This window comes from Myotis brandtii, unplaced genomic scaffold, assembly GCF_000412655.1.
Source record: "Myotis brandtii unplaced genomic scaffold, ASM41265v1 scaffold569, whole genome shotgun sequence".
NCBI classification, from domain to species: domain Eukaryota; kingdom Metazoa; phylum Chordata; class Mammalia; order Chiroptera; family Vespertilionidae; genus Myotis; species Myotis brandtii.
The window spans coordinates 67,274-88,992 of NW_005370127.1; the positions used below are offsets into that span (position 1 = coordinate 67,274).

The 21,719-nt window shown below is 42.4% G+C and overlaps 1 protein-coding gene across 1 annotated transcript; it reads right to left on the reverse strand.

Annotated features, from left to right (window-relative positions):
* Positions 1-16: 16 nt before the first annotated feature.
* On the reverse strand, positions 17-21,307 carry OLFM4 (olfactomedin 4). The gene is made up of 5 exons (XM_005878622.2): positions 21,016-21,307; positions 15,652-15,801; positions 9,184-9,396; positions 8,065-8,224; positions 17-2,059 (listed from the first exon to the last, which is right to left on the reverse strand). The coding sequence occupies exons 1-5, from the start codon at positions 21,262-21,264 to the stop codon at positions 1,257-1,259; spliced, it is 1,575 nt and encodes a 524-aa protein (XP_005878684.1). The 5' UTR covers positions 21,265-21,307; the 3' UTR covers positions 17-1,256.
* Positions 21,308-21,719: the final 412 nt, after the last annotated feature.

Consider the following 21,719-nt stretch of genomic DNA (forward strand, 5'->3'; position numbering starts at 1 on the left):
AAACAAAAGACAACAATTTTTTCAAAGCACATGTTAATCATTTATTAAAAGAAGAAGAGTACAGCATTGAAGGAGCCAGTTCTAGAGAGCAGAACTCATGAACATTAGGGGAAAATATCCCAAGACCAGATGATAAAGCCTCCAAACGCGCAGAAGCACATACACCCACAAGGTTTTCAAACTGCATTGATTGAAGAGGTACTTGCAACAAGTTTTCGATATTTCTTCCTCAAAAAAAATTATTTTCTTACAAGTTTCAGTCTTAAACAAAGACAAAAATTGCATGAAACAATTTATATGACTTCATACAAGTCTCACATGTGCTCCAAGGGCTTTGTTATATAACCCGACATGCTGCCATTTTATCTCTGCCATCTGATTTTCTTACAGTCTTAGAGTCATGTCAGTAAATGTTCATGATGAGGGGGGGAAAAGATAATTTTATCTCATATCTGTTCCATTAAAAAAAACTGGTTAATTTTTATTTAAAAAAGAAAATGTAGGAAGATGGGAGGCAGTAATTGGTTGGCAAATCTGTTTCCAATCTTCCAAGCTATCTTTGGGTTCTACTTATTCATATAAGTAGACAATGGGGAGGGGGACGGAATAATCCAGAGCCTCTTCTGCAGATCCATATGGGGTTGATTTTCAGTGTATGCTTTGATATACAAAAAGGCTTTTCTCCAGAAAACTCAGAGCATTTTACAGATAAAATATAAGCATGCTAAATTTACTTATCTGCTCCATACAAAACACTCTTTCAGGTTTGAGCAAGAAAAGAAAGTTAAAGATTTGGTTCTTCAAGGAGCTTCAGGTATTACTCTGCATAATTAAGCCCCAGGTTTTTGTCAGGTATAAAAGAATTATTTGGGTACATGGAGGAGACTGGTCACTGAGCCTCTCTGCTGTACAAAGACCCCCAGAAGCCATACAGAGTCCTCTTTAAGTTTCATCATTTCCAGATGTCACTGCACTGAAGGCTTTTTTGGGGTCCATAATGTTCCCAGACCCCTGACAACCCCACCCTGGAAAGGCCTTATTTCAGGAAGGAAATGCATCGCAGGAGGCAGATGGCTTCCAAGAGAACTCATCAAATCAGGACAAATATCTTATGTCTCTAGTGTGGTAGAACTATGCTCCCAAATATTAGTACTAAGCAAATATACTTCTGATCCCCTTGCAGGTATCTAAAAAAGTGGAGAATAGAATTTTTTCAACTAATATTTATTTCTCTCTTGCCCTAATACCTAAACAGTTTAGTGGGGTTCCTGGTCAAAGATAAGATCATAATTCAGAAGGTAACCATCATTATAGACAAAAAGTTTCTGTTCAAAAGGGTGATAATTAATGCTCTGCACGTTTTCCTGCATCTTCTGCATGACAATGTGTAGGTTGCCCTCTCTCCCTGTGTTTGTGTCATAGTAGTAGAAAATCTCCTCTTTTCTGGTGTTCAGAGTACGGGTGGCATACAGAACCCCACAAACCATGAAGGCGTTAGAAACAGATGGTTTATACTGCTTGGTATGCCAAGTTTCTAGCACCGCAAGTGTGGTGTCATTGAGTTTACTAATCACTATGTTACCAGTGCTGGCTTCCGTTGAATAGATCACCCACAATCCATTCTCATCTACAGCCAAATCAATATCTTGCCAAGCAACGTTAGCATATGAAAAGCGGTTATTAAAGGCAGCATCAGGGAGAGTTTGAGTCAGAGCAACCGTGTTGGTAGTCAGGTTAACTTTGGCAATGTTGCGGCTGCCGTACCAGTTGATATACATGTTGTTTTTGTAAACTGCTGTACCACTACCTTGACCATACAGAATCCGGTACTCTCGGGCATTTACATACAATAGCAGATCATCCAGTGTGTTATAGAGTCTATAATATTCCAAGTATCTCCCATCTGTATTCAAAGGTGCCACCCAATACAGCCCTTTGTCTGGATTCTGGGGAGAATAATCCCGGCCCCAGGCACCATACTTGTAGGCAAACCCTCTCCAGTTGAGCTGAACTATAACAGGTCTGCTGATGTTCACCACACCACCGTGAGCACATGTCCCTATACAAACAAGAAAACAAAAGGGTATTCTTAGAGAAAATGAACGACAAGATACAAACAGTTCAATATCCTAAGAACTAAAGGAAGGCATAAATAGTTGTCTTATTGAAATTCAATGACAACAGTGGTTCTAATGGAGAAGAGCCAAAACCTTCTGTTGGTTTCAGTCTCAGTGCAAACCTGCTATCAGCTCCACAAAGAACTTACCTTTTATTTCCATGGATTGGCTCTCAATCTGGAAAATGGGGATAATGAAACTGCCAAGATTAGAGGGACGGCCCAAGACAGAAACGGGGGATTGGGGAATTTAATATATCTTCTTCTATCAGGGAGCATTTTGCAAATAGTATTTTATTTCCTTTTTCTTATAGAAAAATCAAGATAGCAGGATCATCCCTGAATCTTACTCTTTCCCATAAAGCCAGAAGGTGCCAGGGTCAGGAAGAATGTGATGAAGGAGAAGATTGTCCCAGGCAGCTCTCCTTTCCCTTCACCTTTCTCCCTTTGCCTGGACTCCAAGTGCATATCCACACCCAGTACCAAGGCTGCCCCAAGCTAATCTTAATCAAAGAAGTTTTAAATGTGATATTTTAAGATACAGAAAGATGGTTCTATAATGGTGGGATTTCAGCCTTGAGAAGCCATGGGAGTTATTTTAGGGCAACACTGCCTGCTCTGTGCCCAAAGCATAGTCCATCACATAGATCACTTGGTGATTATCTTGCTGCAGAGTTATAAGGAAGGTCTTGCTATTTGTCACCTGTGTTCTACTACACCAGCGGTCACCAACCAGTGGTCCTCGGACCACTGGTGGTCCATGAGGTCCGAAAGGTTGGCCACCGCTGTACTACACCACAGAATGACAGGCAAGTGCCTCATCATTCCCATTATATACTGTCGTTGTCACAATGTATACAGTCAAGTGGGACCAGACTCACTGGTCCACTGAATTGATATCCCCTGTAACACTTGGGTGAATGACTCAGGCTGGGTAAATGGCCCTTCACCTTGCATTTCCTCTAAAATGCCTGTGAGCCCAAACTGTTTTTACAACCCTTACAACCGAACAACTGGAATGACCAGTCGACCAGTTGCTATGATGCACACTGACCACCAGGGGGCAGACTCTCAATGCAGGAGCTGCCCCCTGGTGGTCAGTGCACTCCCACAGCAGGAGCGCTGCTCAGCCGAGTGAGTGGCAGCAGCAGGAACCATGCCCAGCCCTGGCTGGGGCTCCTCCCCGGCAGCCTGCTGCTTCACCACTGTTAAATCCCCTGATGGGGCCCAGATTGAGAGGGGGCGCGGGCCAGGCTGAGGGAACCCACCTGTGCACAAATCCGTCCATATTTTTATAATAATATTCAAAGAGTGGAACACACATTTTTCTGGGCTCTTAATAAATACCCTTAAAAATGGGTGAGATTGTTTCTTGGATAACACAAAAAAATAATACAACTTCAAGTACGTTTTAGGACATTTTGCCTCATCCTGCTGCCTGGGACAGAGCAGGTGAGAGAGGAGGGAGCAGAACCGGAATTGCTGGCTCTGGCTTTAAATGCTTGGAGGAAATCGGGGAGCTTTGGAGAGCATATGAAGTGAGCTGGAGCCAAAAGCAGAGCTCCAAAGAATTGCCTGAGGTTAGCATTGGGGGGTGGGGGTGGGGGGGGTTAAGGAGTGTGCAAAACTTTGCCTCTGAGTCTCTGCTCCAGACCCATTCTCCTCCTTGCTAAATGTCTCTCCCTCTCCCCACCTCACTCAAGGACTGCTCAGAGGTGAAACCATTACTAGAAATCCTGCTTTTGTTTTTCCAATCTGCTGGTGTTTTTTGGTCCCAGAATTAAATATGTGCTCCTTAAATGCTCTCATAAATCTGCAGTTGGTGGGAAAGCCAGCCAACCATACAACAGGTAGAGAAATGAAACCACTCTGTACCCAACCTCAAATAATTTTGCATATCATTAAGCAGAACACAGTCGTGGGTTTATTTTAATAATGCATGCGCCATTTCATAAATAAAAAAGCAACATGTGTTCAGCCAAGAGACTGCTCCCACTAAAGAAATAATAAATAAAATTATAAATTATTATTTCTTCTCCTAAAAGTGATCTCTCAGATGAATGCTTGTTTGCTTTTGTTTATGAAACAATGTATAAATTATTAAAATAAAGTTAGCGGTGTGTTCAGTTTAATGATAACAAAAAGTATTCGAGTTTTCATATGCTACAAACTGAATTTTCTAGTTAAAATATCTTTCTAAGAACTTATTTATTCAACTACCTTTCACTCTGAGGAAATGAAAGAAAGTCACTTTTTTCTTGCAGGTTAGAAGACTTAGGAAAGGAATTGTTTGCTTAATTGAATCGTGCCTTCCTGGAAAGGAAATATCCCAAGCCAATAGCCAAAAAATATTTAAAGAATATTTATGATGCATATAATTAATTCAATCATCACCATGGGGTTAAAGATAATAAACTACTCTGTCCTAGATGTGGAAATCCTTATATATGAAGGAACCAAAATAATCTTTTCTTTAAAATCACTACCACTACTACTAGCACTAATAATAGTAATGGTTCATCACTTCACATGTTGGCCAGGAAATTGAAATTATACCTGGTATAAATATTAAAACTGTATGAACTTAAATCTCTTTTCCTCACCTCCTAAACATTCCTAAATAATCTCCTGTTTGTTATTTTTGTTTTGTTTTGTTTGTTATCTTTACTTTATCCTCTATCTCCTTTGGGCCATTTTTAGGATGCTGGCTCTGGTAAACAGTGAATTCAGGGGAATAACTAGTCATTGTTGCCAATACTACAGATGTGGCTATAGCCGTGCAAAGCTATGGCGGACTTCCCTGGGTCCTGGCAGCAAACATTCTTGGAAACAATGCTGAAACTGACAGCCAGTACCCACTGCTCATCCAGCCCAGCCAGAGTCCCCAACCCTGCCCCCACCTACTCACCTACCCTAAGCTTCTCCCCATCCCCCCTATACTGACCCCCCTCCCGGTCTCTTCCTTCATTTCAGGAGTATGTTAGAGATACTCCATTCCCTTCCTTACCCAACCATCCCAACTTTACCCTGCTACTGGCATAACAACCCATAGCCCAGCCATGACACAAGAACTGTGAAAAAACAATGAATCATTTTGCATTTTCTGGTGGAAGAGAACACAGGATAGAACTGAGAGCAAAAGTGCCCCTTTAGCTCCTCCACAAGCAAGGAAGAGAGGGTAATTTGGTGTTAATCTGGTTGGTGAATTACTGGAGCTTTCTTGTCATTCCAGGAGTCACAGGTGTACCTCTCTCTATTAGAGAATCTATGGAAGGCAGCCTGGTACAATGAAAATATTACCAGGCAGATTCCAATTCAGTCCTGACTCCAATACTTACTAGCTGTGTATCCTTGAGCAAGTTACTTAACCTCTAAAAAAAATACTAATACCAACTCTGCAGGACTGTTCAGAGAAATAGAGAAAAGGTAGGTACATGTAACTCAAGGAATGGTAACTATCATATTACTACTGAAGGTCTATGTGACTGTCTCCCTTCCTGGATAGTGGTTTTATACCCATCCTGGTAACCCCAGTACTCAGAACAGGGCCAGCCCTACAGTGTTTGTGGAATAAGGGAATAAATCACCTATCAAATCTCTGAAAACCAGTTTATCTACCCTTATTTATAAAATATCAGCCCTCTCCCCTGCTATATATCTGAAATTTTTGAAGACCCTGGTGTTCACTTCCTAGAACATCATACAAGGAACCCCTACACAATGGTAGCCTTGATTGGCAATTTCTTCACCATGTAATTCATTATATATTGCCATGGCATTCTGAAAATATCCTGGGGAGCCACATAATGAAACTTTAAATTCTATAACTTGGCTTTTTTAAAGTATCATGGTTAGCACTTTTCTTTAAAGCTGAAGATTATATACCTGTAGAGGAAACTTCATCTTAGATCTATCAATATGCTCTCTCACCTGGACAAAGTGAACTTTGAGCCAAAAGGAGAATTCAATTGACTTGTGAAAATTAGACAATTAAAGTGGTAATAATTATAAGATAATTAAAACTAAATTGACTCTGAATTATTGGATATATGCTACCCAACACTCTGCTCTTCCCGTAGGCTTGTGATTTTGGCAGGTCACCCCAAATCTTTCACACCCTAGTCAGTCACCAACCATTTACTGAGCACCTTCCTGTGTCAGCACAGAGCCTAGCATTTCTGAGCACAATGGTAATCAACCCCTGAATGTTTCCATCACATTTTGCCTATGCAGTCATTTAGATTCAGGGGGAAACAGAGCAACAGAGTCAGTTGTTTTCAGGAAAAAAGTTAATGAGCAGAAGGCCAATTATTTTAGATTAGGAAGTTCTATGAAATGAAGCAGAAAAGGATGCCATTTGCAGCATAAAGCAAATGTGAAGTGCACTTTATTGAACCCTCACTGCATGTCCTGGTTCTAAGATCAAGCTGACCACGGGGATAGCAAGCCACAGCTGCAAGGGAGGGGTCAAGAGGGCGTAGGATGACTTCAGAGCTGAGACTTGCATGCAAGCTCTTTTGTTCAGTACAACTCTGCAGTCCAAACAGCAGAGAGGCCAGATTTTAAAGTCCCATAATAGCGAGGAACTTTAATTAAAATCTCCACAGGCTCACAACTTGGTGGAGCCTGGGGATTTTTCAATTCTGCATTATCAACCAATCCAAACAGAAAGAGAGCAAGTGAAAGAAATTGATTTAAAAGCATGACAAAAAGTCAGTTTAATATAAACATCATAAATATAATATGAACAAAGCTGGAGGAGGGCCAAGTGGCCTGGCTGGGATCCAGGAACAGCCAAAGTTGTAGGAAAGTGAGAGGAAATCTGGGTCCAATTTGCTTAAACAACACAGCTGGGCTGGGATGGCTGACACAAGTCTAAGTGTGAGGACCTACGGGAAAGTTCTGGGAGAAAGTATTCTAACGAAAATAATCCAACAGACTTACTTGTTTTCCTCCTTAGATACTAATCAGTGTTCTTTCTCCCGCATCACTACCATTGAGTTATTGATGCCTGACACTGTAGGTCCTGAGATGACCAGGAAGGGAAGGGCCTTGCATTTCAGCCTCAGCTCTGTCACCACCCATGTGGCCTCGGGAAAAGCAGTGTCCTCACCATCTAAGTCCCCTCCTCTGAGAAATGATGGGCCTGGGCTAGGTGACCTTGAATGTTCCTTGCTGCTCCACAATGTCCTCAATCTAAGGGATGCATAGGAAACTGTGCCAGAAAAATCTATTCCCTGAGGAAGATTTGCTGAGATTAAAAAAAGAAAGAGAAGAAAAAAGGAAGAAAGTCTTGCTCAGGTATTACCAGAGGGTGTCAATGCTTCGACTCTTGCTCTCAAGGAGCCCTTGGTCGCCTAGCACAAGGAGCTCTCATTTACAATGTATGTTGACACCACTGATCCCAGACCCAATTGAGCCTCACTTTGTTACAGAGGCCAGAACATGGCCTTTGTCTTAAACCTCCTCTGAATGTCACACTGCTACAGATTCCCAACAGCAGAAGGAACAGGACCAAGAGGCTTAAAACTATGGCAGCAACTAATTAAAGCCTTAAAGAAGCCAGCCACACTGACAAGGATCCAGAAACTCGGGGCCTAAAAGGAAACAGGTTTAACAATAGGAATTAATGAAAATGGCAAAAGCTGGCCATTTGATGAAAAGATACAGTCCTCATTCAGACAGAGATGCTCACGGCCTTTAGCAATTGTTTCCCTGTGACAAGGTGTCTCTAAAGGACGGGCTGACTGCTGCAGCAGAGGCTCCCTGCCTTTGTTCGAAGCAAGGTTTTCATTTTGATGGTCCTCGTTAGTAATAATAACAACTGCCAGAGTATAAGTGCCTATCATAGAGCTCTGAGCTCCTCAAGCATTGTTTCATTAACCCTAACAGCAACCCTGCAAGGCCCCTGGGGGCCTGGCTCAAGTGTAGAAATGTGACATGCTTACCTGGAGCGGGAGGAGGGGGGCCGACAGGGATGTTTTCACCTTTAGAGGCTTCACATTCCTTTAGCTTGTTCTTCAGCACCGCGATTTCTCGGCGAATGCTAAGGACATTGTTTTTGTCTAGTGTCTCGAGCTTCTCTACCAGGAGAGTCATATTCCTTATCTAAGAAAATAAAAATTCAGAGTGACTTTATATTATTGTGCAATTTCTTTCATAAACATTCCGAGGCTGAATTTGTCACTTAGTGAAACATCGCTAGAGAATACACCTGAGATTCTTCTGAATGGTTTCATTTGGAAGAATACATTTTATGGTTTTGCGTGAATGCCTGTCAGATCTCAGGCAGATGTGTGTGATGAGAAGCAAATGGCAAAGATTTTAACAGCTTCAATAATAGAGCACAGGCTCAGTCTTAAGCATCCACAAATGTCCATTAATGTTCATTTCTAATAACCTTCTTCTGTAAACGCGTGTTTACTCCTGTTGTATCATAATTAAGTTTTTAATGAGTGGTGAGAGCCAGAAAAAACTTAAATTCTAAAATATGTGACTAGAATTCTCAATTATAGCCTATGTCATGACTGTGCTAGTAAATTCTCGTTGATATAAATTACTCAACCATGGTCTTTATCCACAGAGTTTAAAAGGCTTCACTAAAACATGCTCAGAAGAACCTCCTTTAAAACGGGTTGCCAGTATGTAGAAAGAAATTCCAAGAGGGATCAAGGATTACATGATCATCCAAAAGGAGAAACAGATCTAGTGAGTACAAAATCAGGTAAATTGTGGCTTTTAGTCCCATGAGGATAAATCCAGAACAGAGAAGACACTTGATCTATGTTGTCCACAAAGTTGTTTTATGTCATCTCCTTTCTAGAGACATGTAAATGCCATTTGGCTCTGGGGCAGGACCCTGATCATTAGCTGGCACCTGCTCCTCAGTCAGTGTGTCCCCCTTGTCTTTAATTTACCATCTACAGCAGAACACCGGAATATGTCACATGATCACGAGAGAGTGCAGAATTAGAAGTCGGAAGAAAGAGATCTGTACATCCTCAACCTACCACTGATAACTGAGGACATTTATTATTAATACACTGAGAAGTGAGTTCACCCCTTACCTCTACTTCTAGCTGGTCAACAACTACTGAGCTTCCAACAAAAGTGTCCTTCAGCCGGATGATCAGCTTCTCCATCTCCTTCACTTCTATCTTGATCAGTTCAAAGTCCAATTCAGTGTAAGAAATAGAATCCTTTTCCATGATCTCTACTCGGACAGTTAGGTTTGAGAGTCTCTTTTCATAGACACTGATTAACTGGACATACTCTTTGACCTAAAATGGAATAAAAAAACCTCAAGTCAGTTCTCAGAGTGGGATCATACATCTTCCTCCACTACCACACCCTTGGAGGCAGTTTGATTGCTGTTAAGCATTAAAGAAATGGATCAAAAATATATTTCACAATATATGTTTTTATCTAGCCAAATCAAAACTAAAAAAAAATTACTACAATTGGGGAGGTGAATTTTGCACTTATATAGACTAAAAATAATTTTGTTTCAGAATCATCTTTTGCAAGTACATTTTTATCTCTGAATTAATATTTGAAGATATCAGCTCTCCAAACTAAACTGTTTGAATCAACTCTCCCTTCAAAGCACATGCTCTAAATCAGGGTTTCCTAACCTCAGCACTATTGACATTTGGGGCTAGATCATTCTTTCTTGTGGAAGGCTTTCTTGTGTATTACAGGATGTTTAGCAGCATCCCTGGTCTCTAAATGCCAAAGGCACCCACCCATCCCCCAGGTGTGACAACCAAAAATGTCTCAGAGATTGTTAAGTGTTTCCTGGGGGCAAATTCACCTTCATCGCCACTACCACCACCCTCTCTCCATTTAGAACCACTGCTCTAGAAGAAGAAATGCACTAAGTACAATTCTTTCCTTGGTCACCATATGCAATGAGTTTTAAGCCCCTCTGCCTTTTACAAAATGACATAAAGACTCAACTTACTACATAGAATGTAAGTGTATGTGCAACTGTACTGGTAAAGTGAACATTTCATTAAATGTACCCATATTTATTCCAAGAACTGATAATTGCAATCAGACCTTAAAATTACACATTTGTTGCATATATTTAAAAGTCTGATCATTAAAATACTTCCAAAAATTCCCTTGGTATTTTAATGTATAATTGGAATCGCCAAATGGATATTTCAATAAACACAGTTGGTTCTTTCTGTGTCTGATCTCTAAAAGAAATGCCATGGTTTGGGGTTTTTTTTTTTTAAGGATCTTCTCATTATAAGTTTCTGGTTTTACATTCTTTTTAGAAATTTGAACATAAGTGATACTTTTCCCCAAACCATGCTAATGTCAAGTAGCTGATCCACAGTGCCTGGATGAATTCAGGGCCAGATGTTGGCCTCTAATCCTTCTAATACTAAAGGCAGCCCTAACTTCTGTCATTTTAGCCCTTCCACTTAACCTCACTGTGCAAATTAGTATGGACTCATAGGCCGCAGACCTAAAGAGCCAGGGCTTCAGGCGAAGAGGATTTTAATGAAAGTTGAAAATGCAGCCCTTGGCACTGCTCATGTATCTCCTCGGGCAACTGATGCTCATGGCCATCAGATGTGCCATCACCCAGAGGATGATCAGGCTGGTGATATTTTGGCAGATAAGAAGGTTAAATATATACACATATATATGTATGAAACCTAATAAGCGACCCTCCAAAGTACAAACACAGATATAACGTAACCAGGTTTCAATTTCTAAAATAAAAAAAATTCTGCATAAAACCTTGCCTATGGTAAAATAATAATAATAAAGTGCCAATCCATTGCAGAAATAAAAGTTTGTGAAATGAGTATTCCCGTTGGCATTTGGCCTTGCCAGCTCTTAGAACAAATGAAACACCCTCCGCTTTCCTGGAACATTTTGGTGGCACGTCGCAGCTGTTGTTCTACAAAAATGAGTGACTCAACTGTCATCTGTGCTAAATGAAACTCGGCTCTCTCTGAAAACCAAGGCATAACTTGGAGTTTGTTTCCTATGAGAATGTGTGGTGTGCCGGCACTAGTTCGGCCACTAAATGAAAGGTCTCTGAAGATCTCTCTGGGGAAGGTTTAGGTTCTTTCAGCTGAGAGTGAAAGGAAAGCTCAGTGGTGTTCAGGAAAACTGGAATCATCCATGGAGCTCTGGAAGACGGGAGAATTTGAGGATAAACCAGAAAAACTTCACTGTCTGAACTTTACTAATCCAAGTGGATTGTTAGTATAAACCTTTCACATGTACAAATCTGTAATGCTGAGATGGCATGGAAAATTCTGAGAACATCCCAGCTCTCTGGAAGCTGCAGTCTTAGCTGAGGCAGCCCAACTTGCCCTAGGATGTGTGGCAGGAATGTGGGTCTAGCCTTAAGGAGATATATCCCTGTGTCAATATCTCTACCCAAGACTTCTCCTCATCACTACAAGTTTGAGCTTTAGAAGATTCATCTATGCTGGCCTTCAATTCACAGCCTAACATTCAGAGCGTCCATGCTTACATTTGTTGTATACATATTATGTCATCGATGGGTTCTAAGAATCAAAGTTTGTTTAGGGATTTGTTCTGGAATGTTTGTTGTTGTTCTGTACAATAAATGAGGTCCTGCAATAAATAAGGATGCAATACAGCAGGCTATTAAACTAAAGAATTAGTCTGGCTCGTGTTTCTACCAGTTCTCCAAAATCTGTGATCATAACTATGGCCAGGTTATTTGAAATAAGTAAATGTACTTTGCAGCATACTCTTATTTTAATACCGGCCGGTGGGGGGGGGGTCCTCAAGACCAGCCTGCACCCTCTCGCAATCCGGAATCCCTTGGGGATGTCCTTAGCACTGCCACAGAGGCGGTAGAGGCTCCCGCTACCACAGCTGCGCTCGCCAGCTGTGAGCCCGGCTTCTGGCTGAGCAGCACTCCTCCCTGTGGGAGCACACTGACCACTAGGGGGCAGCTCCTGCATTGAGCATCTGCCCCCTGGTGGTCAGTGCATGTCATAGCAACCGGTCATTTCGCCATTCGGTCGATTTGCATATTAGGGTTTTATTATATACTAGAGGCACAGTGCACAAAATTTGTGCAAGGGTGGGGTCCCTAGGCCTGGCCAGTGATCAGGGCCGATCAGGTTCCCCGCCTCCCTGCCTCCCCACCTCCTCCTTCCCTCGCCACCCATGCACCTTCACCATGTGGTTCCCTGCCTCCCTGCCTCCCTGCCTCACCCCCTCCTCCTTCCCTCACTGCCTGCATCTGCTGCCACCCACCCCTGATTCCCTGTCCCAGCCCAGGGCTCAGCCTCGATCAGGTGATCAGGACCTGCCAGCCAGGGGGAGGGACCAGGAGGTTGGCCAACAGGCCCCATCGGCAATTGGGGCCTAAGGGCTGGAGGCAGCTCCTGTGTTGAGCGTCTGCCCCCTGGTGATCAGTGCACGTCATAGCGACTGGTCATTCCAGTCATTCCAGTTGTTTCGTCGTAATGGTTGCATATATATATATGATATCTTTCAAAATAATGCAATGAGATTAAATGAGCTTGAATTGACCATCACAACATATGAAGCACCTCAGAGTTACACCCACATGAACTCTAATCTGACCAAATAACTCAATTTCTCTAAGCTTTAGTTTCTTCCTATAAATTGGGGATAAAGGTATCAAGATACAAGATTATTGTGAAGACTAGAGATAATATGTATTAAGTGTCTGGCATAATGGATGCCCAATAAATTATAGCAATTATTAGAGAAACAGTGATTTTGGTTTTTTTCAATCTGACCTTTCAATTTATTATATTTCACTACACAAAACATTGCTCAATCAATGTTGCTTGTTTATGAGTTGCCTAAATGTCTTGCAGGCTGCCTCAACCTTCTCATGCATGAAGAGCTATTAGCAAATGCTTGGTATTAAATAACTTGACCCAAAAAACATAACCTTCCAGAGAAATAAAATCCAGAACTGCCTTTTGTGTTGTCCCCTTCCTAAGTATAGTCACAAGAGGACATATCATAAACAACAGAAAAGTATAAAATGCTTTCAGCATCTTAGACAGAGACATAAGTCTTCTCTGTGTACTGGCAGATAATGAATCAATGAAAGGCAGTGAAAACCCTTTTCTACTGGCCTGCCCAAATGGGCACTCCCCCAGGCCTCTAGATAAACGGTGATTTCCAAGGCAACCTAGGGACAGCTATAATAATTCACCTGGAAATTCAAAAGCCCTCAGCTGAAGAGATAACTTTGGGTTTGAAGGCATTAGTGACCTACTGCCTCTCTTCTTGGGTCTGCACTGGAGGATGGTAGCAATATGGCTGAGAGGAAAGAGAACTGGGATTAACCAGCCCAGAGAGCAATGACCTTTACTTTTATGTCTCTTTACCTTTATGAATCTCAGTTTTTCCCTCCCTAAAATGGGAAGGAAAACATGGGCCTATCTGCCTTGAGAGTAGAATAGAAAAAGCATTTAGAAAAGCACAAACATAACATGTTAACATTATTTTTATTATCAACTGTCACACCTATCTAATATGCAAATCTCAACAGGCAGGACTATTTCTTTCTTAGGCCTTAATCACAAATATTTTTAGGTCAAGTTACTGACATTTTCAGAACTAAAGTTTTCCCATCTACTCCGAACTCCCTCCCTGCCAATTATTAGCAAGGCAGATGCCACCTGCCCCTCTCACAGAATTGGAATTAAATGCCCCATATTCACAAACTGGCAAGTTACATGCTCTCTGGAGCAGCATGGGGCTTCACACTGCCTTCACACTCCTGCCAGCAGAGGAGACATACAAATCAGGAGCTTGCACTATTTCAAAGCAAATGACTCTGACTGAAGAGATCTTTACCTAGGATTTTCCTCCACTTGTTATGTTTTTATGCATAACTTCTTATCTGCACTTGATTATGCTGGAATAAGGCTATGAATATTAATGGTTGGAATTTATAATTTAGTGCTATGCCTTTTCTGCTGATTAATTCAAGGACATTTTACTTCTTAAAAAGCTAGGTTCCTGGAGTTGTCAAACACATTTTCCTGGACACTCATTTAAATTTAGAATATTTATCTACCAATTCAGGCTGAAAGCAGGATGTCAGCTTCACCATAATTTTTGTCTTAAAGGATAACTATGCTGGATATTGTGGTAGCTAAACTTAAATGTCTCAGGAAAACTTATTTTGAATCTTGCAGGTAGGCCAGAGCTCTTTGTAAATTAATGGATTTGTAATTAATAATGCATAATGTGATAATAGCCTAGCGTGAACTTCTCCTGTGCAGAAAATGGGGGCCTTTCTAATTGATTTTTAAGTTGGCTAAAAAGGTAGAAAGGGTCAAAACTGGAATGCCAAGTCCCATTGCTCCAGCCAGTTCAGAGGAAGGCAGGCCCTGCAGGACAACCTCCTCCCCCAGAGGAAAGGGCTAATCAGGGGGTGGAGTCAAGGTCTCTACCGAGGCTGAGTGACCTTTTAGTCTTGATTCAGATTCCCAGGGAAGCCTTAATTTTTGGTCTAATGCTGGACATGTCTAATGTACTGTTCCCACTGAGACAATAAATGATAACCACCAAAAGGAGGAGAGGGGGAAAAAAGTAAATTGAAAAGAGGAAATAAGAAGATAAAGAAAAAGATTAAGAAAGGTAGGAGTATAAGAGGCAGAAGATTTGGGGGAGAGAAGGAGGAGAAGGAAGAGGAACAGGAAGAGAAAGAGAAGGGGCCTTCCAAAAAGTAAGAGAAAACCAAAAAGAGCTTTAAAAAAATTAAGGAAAGGGAAAGAAAGATTAGGGGGAATGGACAAGAGAAAGGACTGAGGCAGAGAGAGAATTTTTTTTTTAAAGGGAAGGAGTAAAGGAATAGGAAGAAAAAGTGAAAGAAAAGGAAGATAAAATAAAACATAAAGAGGATAGAGGAGAGGAAATAAAAGAAAGAAAAGTTGGAGGGAAGACCAAGAAGAAGACCAAAAGGAATTAAAAGCAATGAAACAAAAACAATTGTAGGCTTGGGGTTTGCAGGGAGAGCTCCAGGCCTCTTTCCAGTGTCATGAGCACCGCAATACTGATGTTAGTGCATCCATGGCATGAAGAATCCCCATCCCATGTCTTCCATGCCCTCATTTCTCCTCCTGTAAAGAACTCCACAGGTGTGCTGTAAATAAACGCTAAAGCCTCCAGAGATGCAAACATGCTGTCTGTGATACCGTGAAGAACAGATGCTTAGAAAGTCCTGAATAAAAGTGTTTTGTGAACTAACAACAAAAGCAAACTCAGAGATACAGACAACAGAATGGTGGTTCCAGAAGAGAAAGGGGGTGGGTGGAGGGTGAAGTGGGTAAAGGGGGTCAAATATGGCAATGGAAGGAAACTAGACTTCAGGTAGTGAACATGCCATAGAGTACACAGATGTTGAATTATAATGTACACCTGAAAATTACATAAGGGTGTTAACCAATGTTACCCCAATAAATTTAATTTTTAAGTTTTCTGTTTTGTTTGTTTGTTCTTATTAAGATATTGTTGGGAGAGGGGAAAATGCTTACTTTAGAAAGCTCCTTCTCGAACTTCTGGGAGAGGATGTGTGCTGTGATTTCCAAGTGTTCCATTCTTTCCACGGGGAATGTGGTGTCTGGCAGGGCAACAGAGCACAGGCAGGTCCCGCGGTCATCCTTGGAGCCGGTGAAATTGGAAAACTATAAATAAAAATAAGTTCAACATCAGTAATAAGCTGAGAAATGAGCTTTTTGGCAACTGGAATGACAGAAATTGACTTGTCAAAAGAGTGCTTAGAGCAGTGGTTCTCAACCTTGTCTGCACATTAGAATTACCTGGGAATCTTTTTAAAATCCTGATTTCTGGGCCTCATCCTCTGAGGATTTTAGAAAGATTCCCAGGTGATTCTAATGTGCAGCCAAGGTTAAGAACCACTGGCTTAGAGGCAAGCAAGTGGAGTCCAATGCATAAATGAATAGAATCATAGAAACAAGCTACAACTGCCATGAGTCACGGGCAGTAACTACTCTTAGCATTTTAGCCACATTCCCACCTGTTGGGCTAAACCACTGTGTTAGCCACCTGTATCTAAAAGAAGATTCTCCTTTCCTGAGGAGCCTTAAAGGAAACTATTACTGTCTCTATGTAAGGAAAGGGAAATAAAGAATGAATGAGAGTCCTAAATTTAAATTCCAATTCTACCACTTATCTGACAGGACTATGGGGCAACATAATCCTTAATGGTCATTGAAAGCTTCCCTACACAGGAGAACAAGAGACCAGGAAAAAAGCTTGCTGGACACCAGGAGTCAGACCAGACAATGAATGGACACTGTCCTGAAGGCACCTGATTGCACATCTGCACTCCATCTGCATTCCAATCCCACCCCCCTTTAGCCCCCAAACCCACAGATGACAGAAGTTTCCTGCCAATGACTGCATATAAGAATGAAACTCCAGCTCCTGGGTGCTGCCACCATTGACCCAATGTCCCCTTGGCTCGGTGCTGTGCAGCCCTTGCTTTGGATACCCCATTCCTTACCCCCTTCCCCTAAATAAATTCAGTTTTTCTTTAGTCACCATCTGAGATGGCTATTTAGCCTACCGCACCTGTCACTCCCCTCTTTAAGTCTCGGTTTCCTTATCTGCAAAGAGATGACTTACTTCCCAGGTTGTCCTTCAAATTAACTGCATGATGTAAACCAATTCCAGGGCACATGGTAGGCGATCAGTACATGTTACTTTCCTTTTCCTTCTACTTACTCATTTTCTTTTCCTCACCTTCACCCAAACCCCAACCCAATCCCCCCCTCCAACCATAGGAATGAGGAAAACATCAAGGATATGGGTTACAGTGAAAATACACAATGCAAATTCATATCCTCTCTTCACCTGGGAAATGATATAATTAGCATCCTTCAAAGTGAAAACAAACCAGCCATTTGTTAAAAAAACTGAACAATGTATGAGTTTGAAGGTTTTGTGCAAATGTTTAAAGTTTTCCAGCTTACCACTTTCAGAAAAGCCATTTTAAAATATCGGATGTTTCTTTAAAATATTCAGGCTCACACTTCATCGCCACTGCATATTTTAAAATGACAGGTTTGAAAGATGTGGTTTTTCTTTTGTCCCCTTTGAACTTCCCCAATGGGATCCTGCCACAATTAACACTTTTTATTACTGCTATTGCTTTGCAGAGTAACTCTTAGCAGCCACCTGGCTGTGCCTTTCACTGATCACATCTGCCCGCCAGCCCAAAGCTCACCTGTGGACCTCAACCCAAAGTATCTGTTTCTGAAACTATCAAGGGGAGAGCAATGGTTTGCAGAGTGTGAAATAAATCCAGGCTACTCCTCTCAAAGTTTAGGAGGTCAGCTGGCTGCAGCTAAGGTTGTGAGTTCTGTGCATTAATGTCCACCAACCTCCATGATTCCTAAGCAAGCTGGACCTAGATGCTTTTATTCCATCAGTGATCTCTGGCTTTTGCAAATATATATATAAATTTGTACCCCAAACTGCCATGCCAAGTCAATCCTGACAATCCCTCAATTTCTGTTTCCCAATCACACCCACGCCTACATAAGCTGCAGAATAAGGAGGAGGGACAAGCAGGTTTATGCTGAACACCAGGGCTAGGAAGGGGGAATTGAAGGTCTTTGCCAGGATGAATAGGACTGGACAAGCCACACTGGGAACCTGTCACAGAGGCCAGCTTCCCTTGGAACCAGCTTTATAATTCCCTCTGAAGATAGAAAGACTCCAGCTCAAGCATGCCAAGCCTTTTACAGAAGGACCAATATATCATGGGCTTTTGAAGAAATAGCTTATTATAATAACTGTGCAAAAAAAAAAAGTCTTACATTGCATTTTGACAAGGGAAGGTTAATTAGCTGCACAAGGCACGGTTGGACCATTCTTCGAGTTCTGTGAAAAGCTCTGTCAACTCAAAAAACACTGCCGGTCATCAAGCAGTCTCAAACCATCAACTAGAAACCACTAGCTAACAACTTTTAATCCTGAAGTTCACCTGAAAGGCAGGCAAATAATTATGAGCCCTGCTGACAGTCATTCCACCGGCTTCTATTGAACATCTCTGTCCCAGTGCTGCGGACTCCCCAGCTGCCATCCTGCTTATCATCAGCCCAGCGTGCTCAGCTGACATCAAAATGGTCCATAAGTTTGATCAGTGTCTCCCATTAGAGATATTTTTGTTCCTCGCATTCAAAGACAATGAAGCTAATGGTGATGGGTCTCTCTCTGTGGTGAATGCTTAAACTCTATGTGTGTGTAATGTGGGGAATGGGCGACAAAGGCAAGTGCTTGTCCTTTAGTTATTGGGAAGGTATGTGATGCCCCTTGTGGAGGGCAAATAGGACCCTGAATGCCCCACAAGACACCTTATACTGGTAGGTCCTAACTCAGCATGTGTTCAGTTAGCATTTACTGGTGTCTACAATGTGCCAGGCTCTGTGTTAGAGAGATAGACAAGGGAATCAGGCTCATGTTCATGGTGAAAGCCTCCGTTTTTTCAACAGCCCCTTAGCCTGATGGCAAAAGTACATTCCTCACTCCAGTTCTGACTCTGCCAGTTACTGTGTGGAGCAAAGCGTGGAGCCTTTTCTCATCTGTGAAATGAGGACCCTGATGGCGGCCCCTTCATTGGAGGGCAGCACCTGAGGCATGTAGAGTGCTCTGAGCACTACAGCAGAAGGTGCGCCTCACATTTGTGATTTGAGGTTGCAATTGGCTCTAATTAGCAGCTAAGTCTAAGTGCCTGTGAAGATTCAAGGCATAAAATAATGGCACTCAACATTTTCAAAGTACCGAAAATGATACATTTGGAATTTGCTCAATGACAGTTATGAAGGGGTTTTCCACCATTTTCCAAAGAGCTCATCAAGCTGACAGCCAGCCCTAGAAAACTGGGTTTACAGTGGAAGTAACACCTTGCTATCTGCTGTAAAAAAGAAGTTGGCGTTATAATACTGACTCACCAGAGGAAGATAAGCAAACCAGGAAAGAAATTAAAACCTCTAACCACAATTTAACTACCATTTCTTATCTACTTTTAGATATTCGTCCCCTTATCAGATAATAGGTATTTTGGATTTCTCTGTTTCTTGGCCTATATTTTAGTTTCTGTTATTTTAGCTAATCGCCTTACTCAAATGTTGGTTTCTGATTGGTGGTGAAGTTTCAAAATAAATTATTATTGTCTCATTTAAAAAATGTTAAATTATAATTATCTCCATGAAAATCATTTAGTTAAATGAAATAAAATGATGCATCTGATTTCTGGCTACAAAGAATCTTTGTGCATAATCCTGATTCCCAAAGCATTCGCCTCTTAAAAATAAGTAGTTTTCATCTATATGCCTTGAAAATACAGAAAGCCACATAGAGAGAGATGGTGAGGAGCATGGGCGTTTGAGCTATAGAACTTGCTTGCTTAGTGACCTTAGCCCAGCCATGGGCAAACTACCGCCCGCGGGCCGGATCCGGCCGTTTGAAATGAATAAAACTAAAAAAAAAAAAAAGACCGTACCCTTTTATGTAATGATGTTTACTTTGAATTTATATTAGTTCACACAAACACTCCATCCATGCTTTTGTTCCGGCCCTCCAGTCCAGTTTAAAAACCCATTGTGGCCCTCGAGTCAAAAAGTTTTCCCACCCCTGCCTTAGCCAATGGTTTCACCTCTATAAGCCTCGTTTTCACATCTCTACAATGGGAACATTAATTTTATATACCTCTTAGGGTTAAATAAGATAATATATAATATGTACTTAACATAGTCCTGGCATTTATTAGGCACCCAATGAACACCATTCCTGCCATTTCTATCTGGGTCCTATCCAAACAATTTTTTAACCAATAAATTTGTATTGCCTATATTAGCCCGGGTGGTAAAACAAAAACAACAAACAAAAGTCTTTTCCTCCCCTTTTCCCATTGGCCCTTCCATTCAGACATGATCACATAAGACCTGACCTGTGAGTAAAGATCATAGAAATGCAGAATGGGCTCTGGGGGGGTTAAGACTCCTCCACCCCAGTTCACACCTGAGCATGGAAAGCCTAGGTTTTGCAGAGCAAAGCTCCTACTGAAAGGCTCAGAGCTGAGAGGAATTGCTTCTTGCCCTCTCATCTCTCACCCCACCATGCCTCTTTCTATTTCTTTAAAGGAGGTCCATAGGCCTCATTCCCCAAAGGACTGGGCTCACTGTGCATTCTGGTGATGTCGCCTCCAGCTGGACCAGTTTCTTCCTAGTACATGGTTTGCCTTGTTGCTACTTCTGTTGTTTTGAACTAAAAATGGCTCTAAAAATTCCCTATAAGGAAGATTGAAAGAGTACTATTACTCCTCTGGGAAAATATCTATGTGTAATAACACTTTCCTAGAGGCCAATGTCTCCTCCCCCTATTTCTGTTGCCCATCTCCTTTACAAACCAGGCTCCAATGAGCACTGTGGCTCACACTCCCTCCAGGGCTCTTCTTCACCCTCCGCAGGGGCCCTGCTGGGCAGTAAATTAATTGGACAAACTTTTCTGGAGCTAGCCCAGGCGGGGCCCCTTCCCTAGCAGTTCTCACAGAGGATAGACTGGGCATCTCTGCTTTTGGAGCGCCCCTCCCCGCCTCCTCCCACTCTAAAGTGCAGCCAGGTTAGAGACCCTCTTTAAAGCTTAGATTGTCTCCTGAAAGTCTGCTGGAGAACCCAGATGACATCTCTCTTGCTAACAATTTAATTATTTCACCCAGGTTTTAATTCATTTCCATGGCGCCTACAGTTAACAAAGGGAGTCGTAAATCTTTTAGAGTGCTCAGGTCTAGCCATCCATGAAATTATATCCAGGTCCCCAAAAAGCGAGAGGAAGGGAATGAATGCAGCTCTCAGACTCTGGAGCCTACTCACCTGGGACGCAGAGCCAGAGCCAGAGCTGAAGCCTCCGCTGGAACTGAAGCCTCCGCTGGAGCTACCCCTGGAGCTACCCCTGGAGCTGGAGGCACCGAAGCTGCTGCTGGAGCCGGAGCCAGAGACGACGTTAGAGGTGAAGTCAGTGAGAGGCAAGGAGCTGGGGCTGGGGCCAGGGGTCACCAAATACCCTGCAGCTGGGCCGAGGAGGAACAGAAGTGCTTCTAGGAAGGGGAGGCCGGGCTTCATCTTGTGCTGTTGGCTGGAGCAGCTGGCTTCTTCGCCGAGTCCAGGGCCTTCTTATAGTGCCCAGTGGGGATTTCCCCAGGGCCAGTTTGTGGGGAAAGAGGAAGCCATCAGGGAGCACGTGACAGCCCTGAGAGGGTCAGGACACCCAGGAACCTGAGTCACCTCCACACCTGTCTCTGAGCCCAGCTCTGTCAGCTGCCCCTTGATCTGGTTATCTCCTTCCCAATATTAATTCAAATGTGCTTTTTGAAGCCTAATATCTCATTTCCAACATGCCACTTCCTTGAAAGAGGCCGTATCAAAGTAGTCTTTGTGGATGAGACAGAGCTGGAAGGTCCCAGGAGGGAAAGGCAACCCTCAGTCCTTTGCCCAGAAGCCACTTCAGTGGCCCATTTCACTGAATGCTGCTCTCCAGAGACAGGGTGGCAGGGGGAACTGGTGAGAAACTGTGACTC

Coding starts and splice junctions, on each gene's coding strand:
- OLFM4 (XM_005878622.2), bottom strand. CDS start 21,264: ATGAAGCCCGGCCTCCCCTTCCTAGAAGCACTTCTGTTCCTCCTCGGC. Junction 15,802..21,015: donor GCTCTGGCTCTGCGTCCCAG/GTGAGTAGGCTC, acceptor TTTTATTTATAG/TTTTCCAATTTCACCGGCTC. Junction 9,397..15,651: donor TCGAGAAGGAGCTTTCTAAA/GTAAGCATTTTC, acceptor ATTCCATTTTAG/GTCAAAGAGTATGTCCAGTT.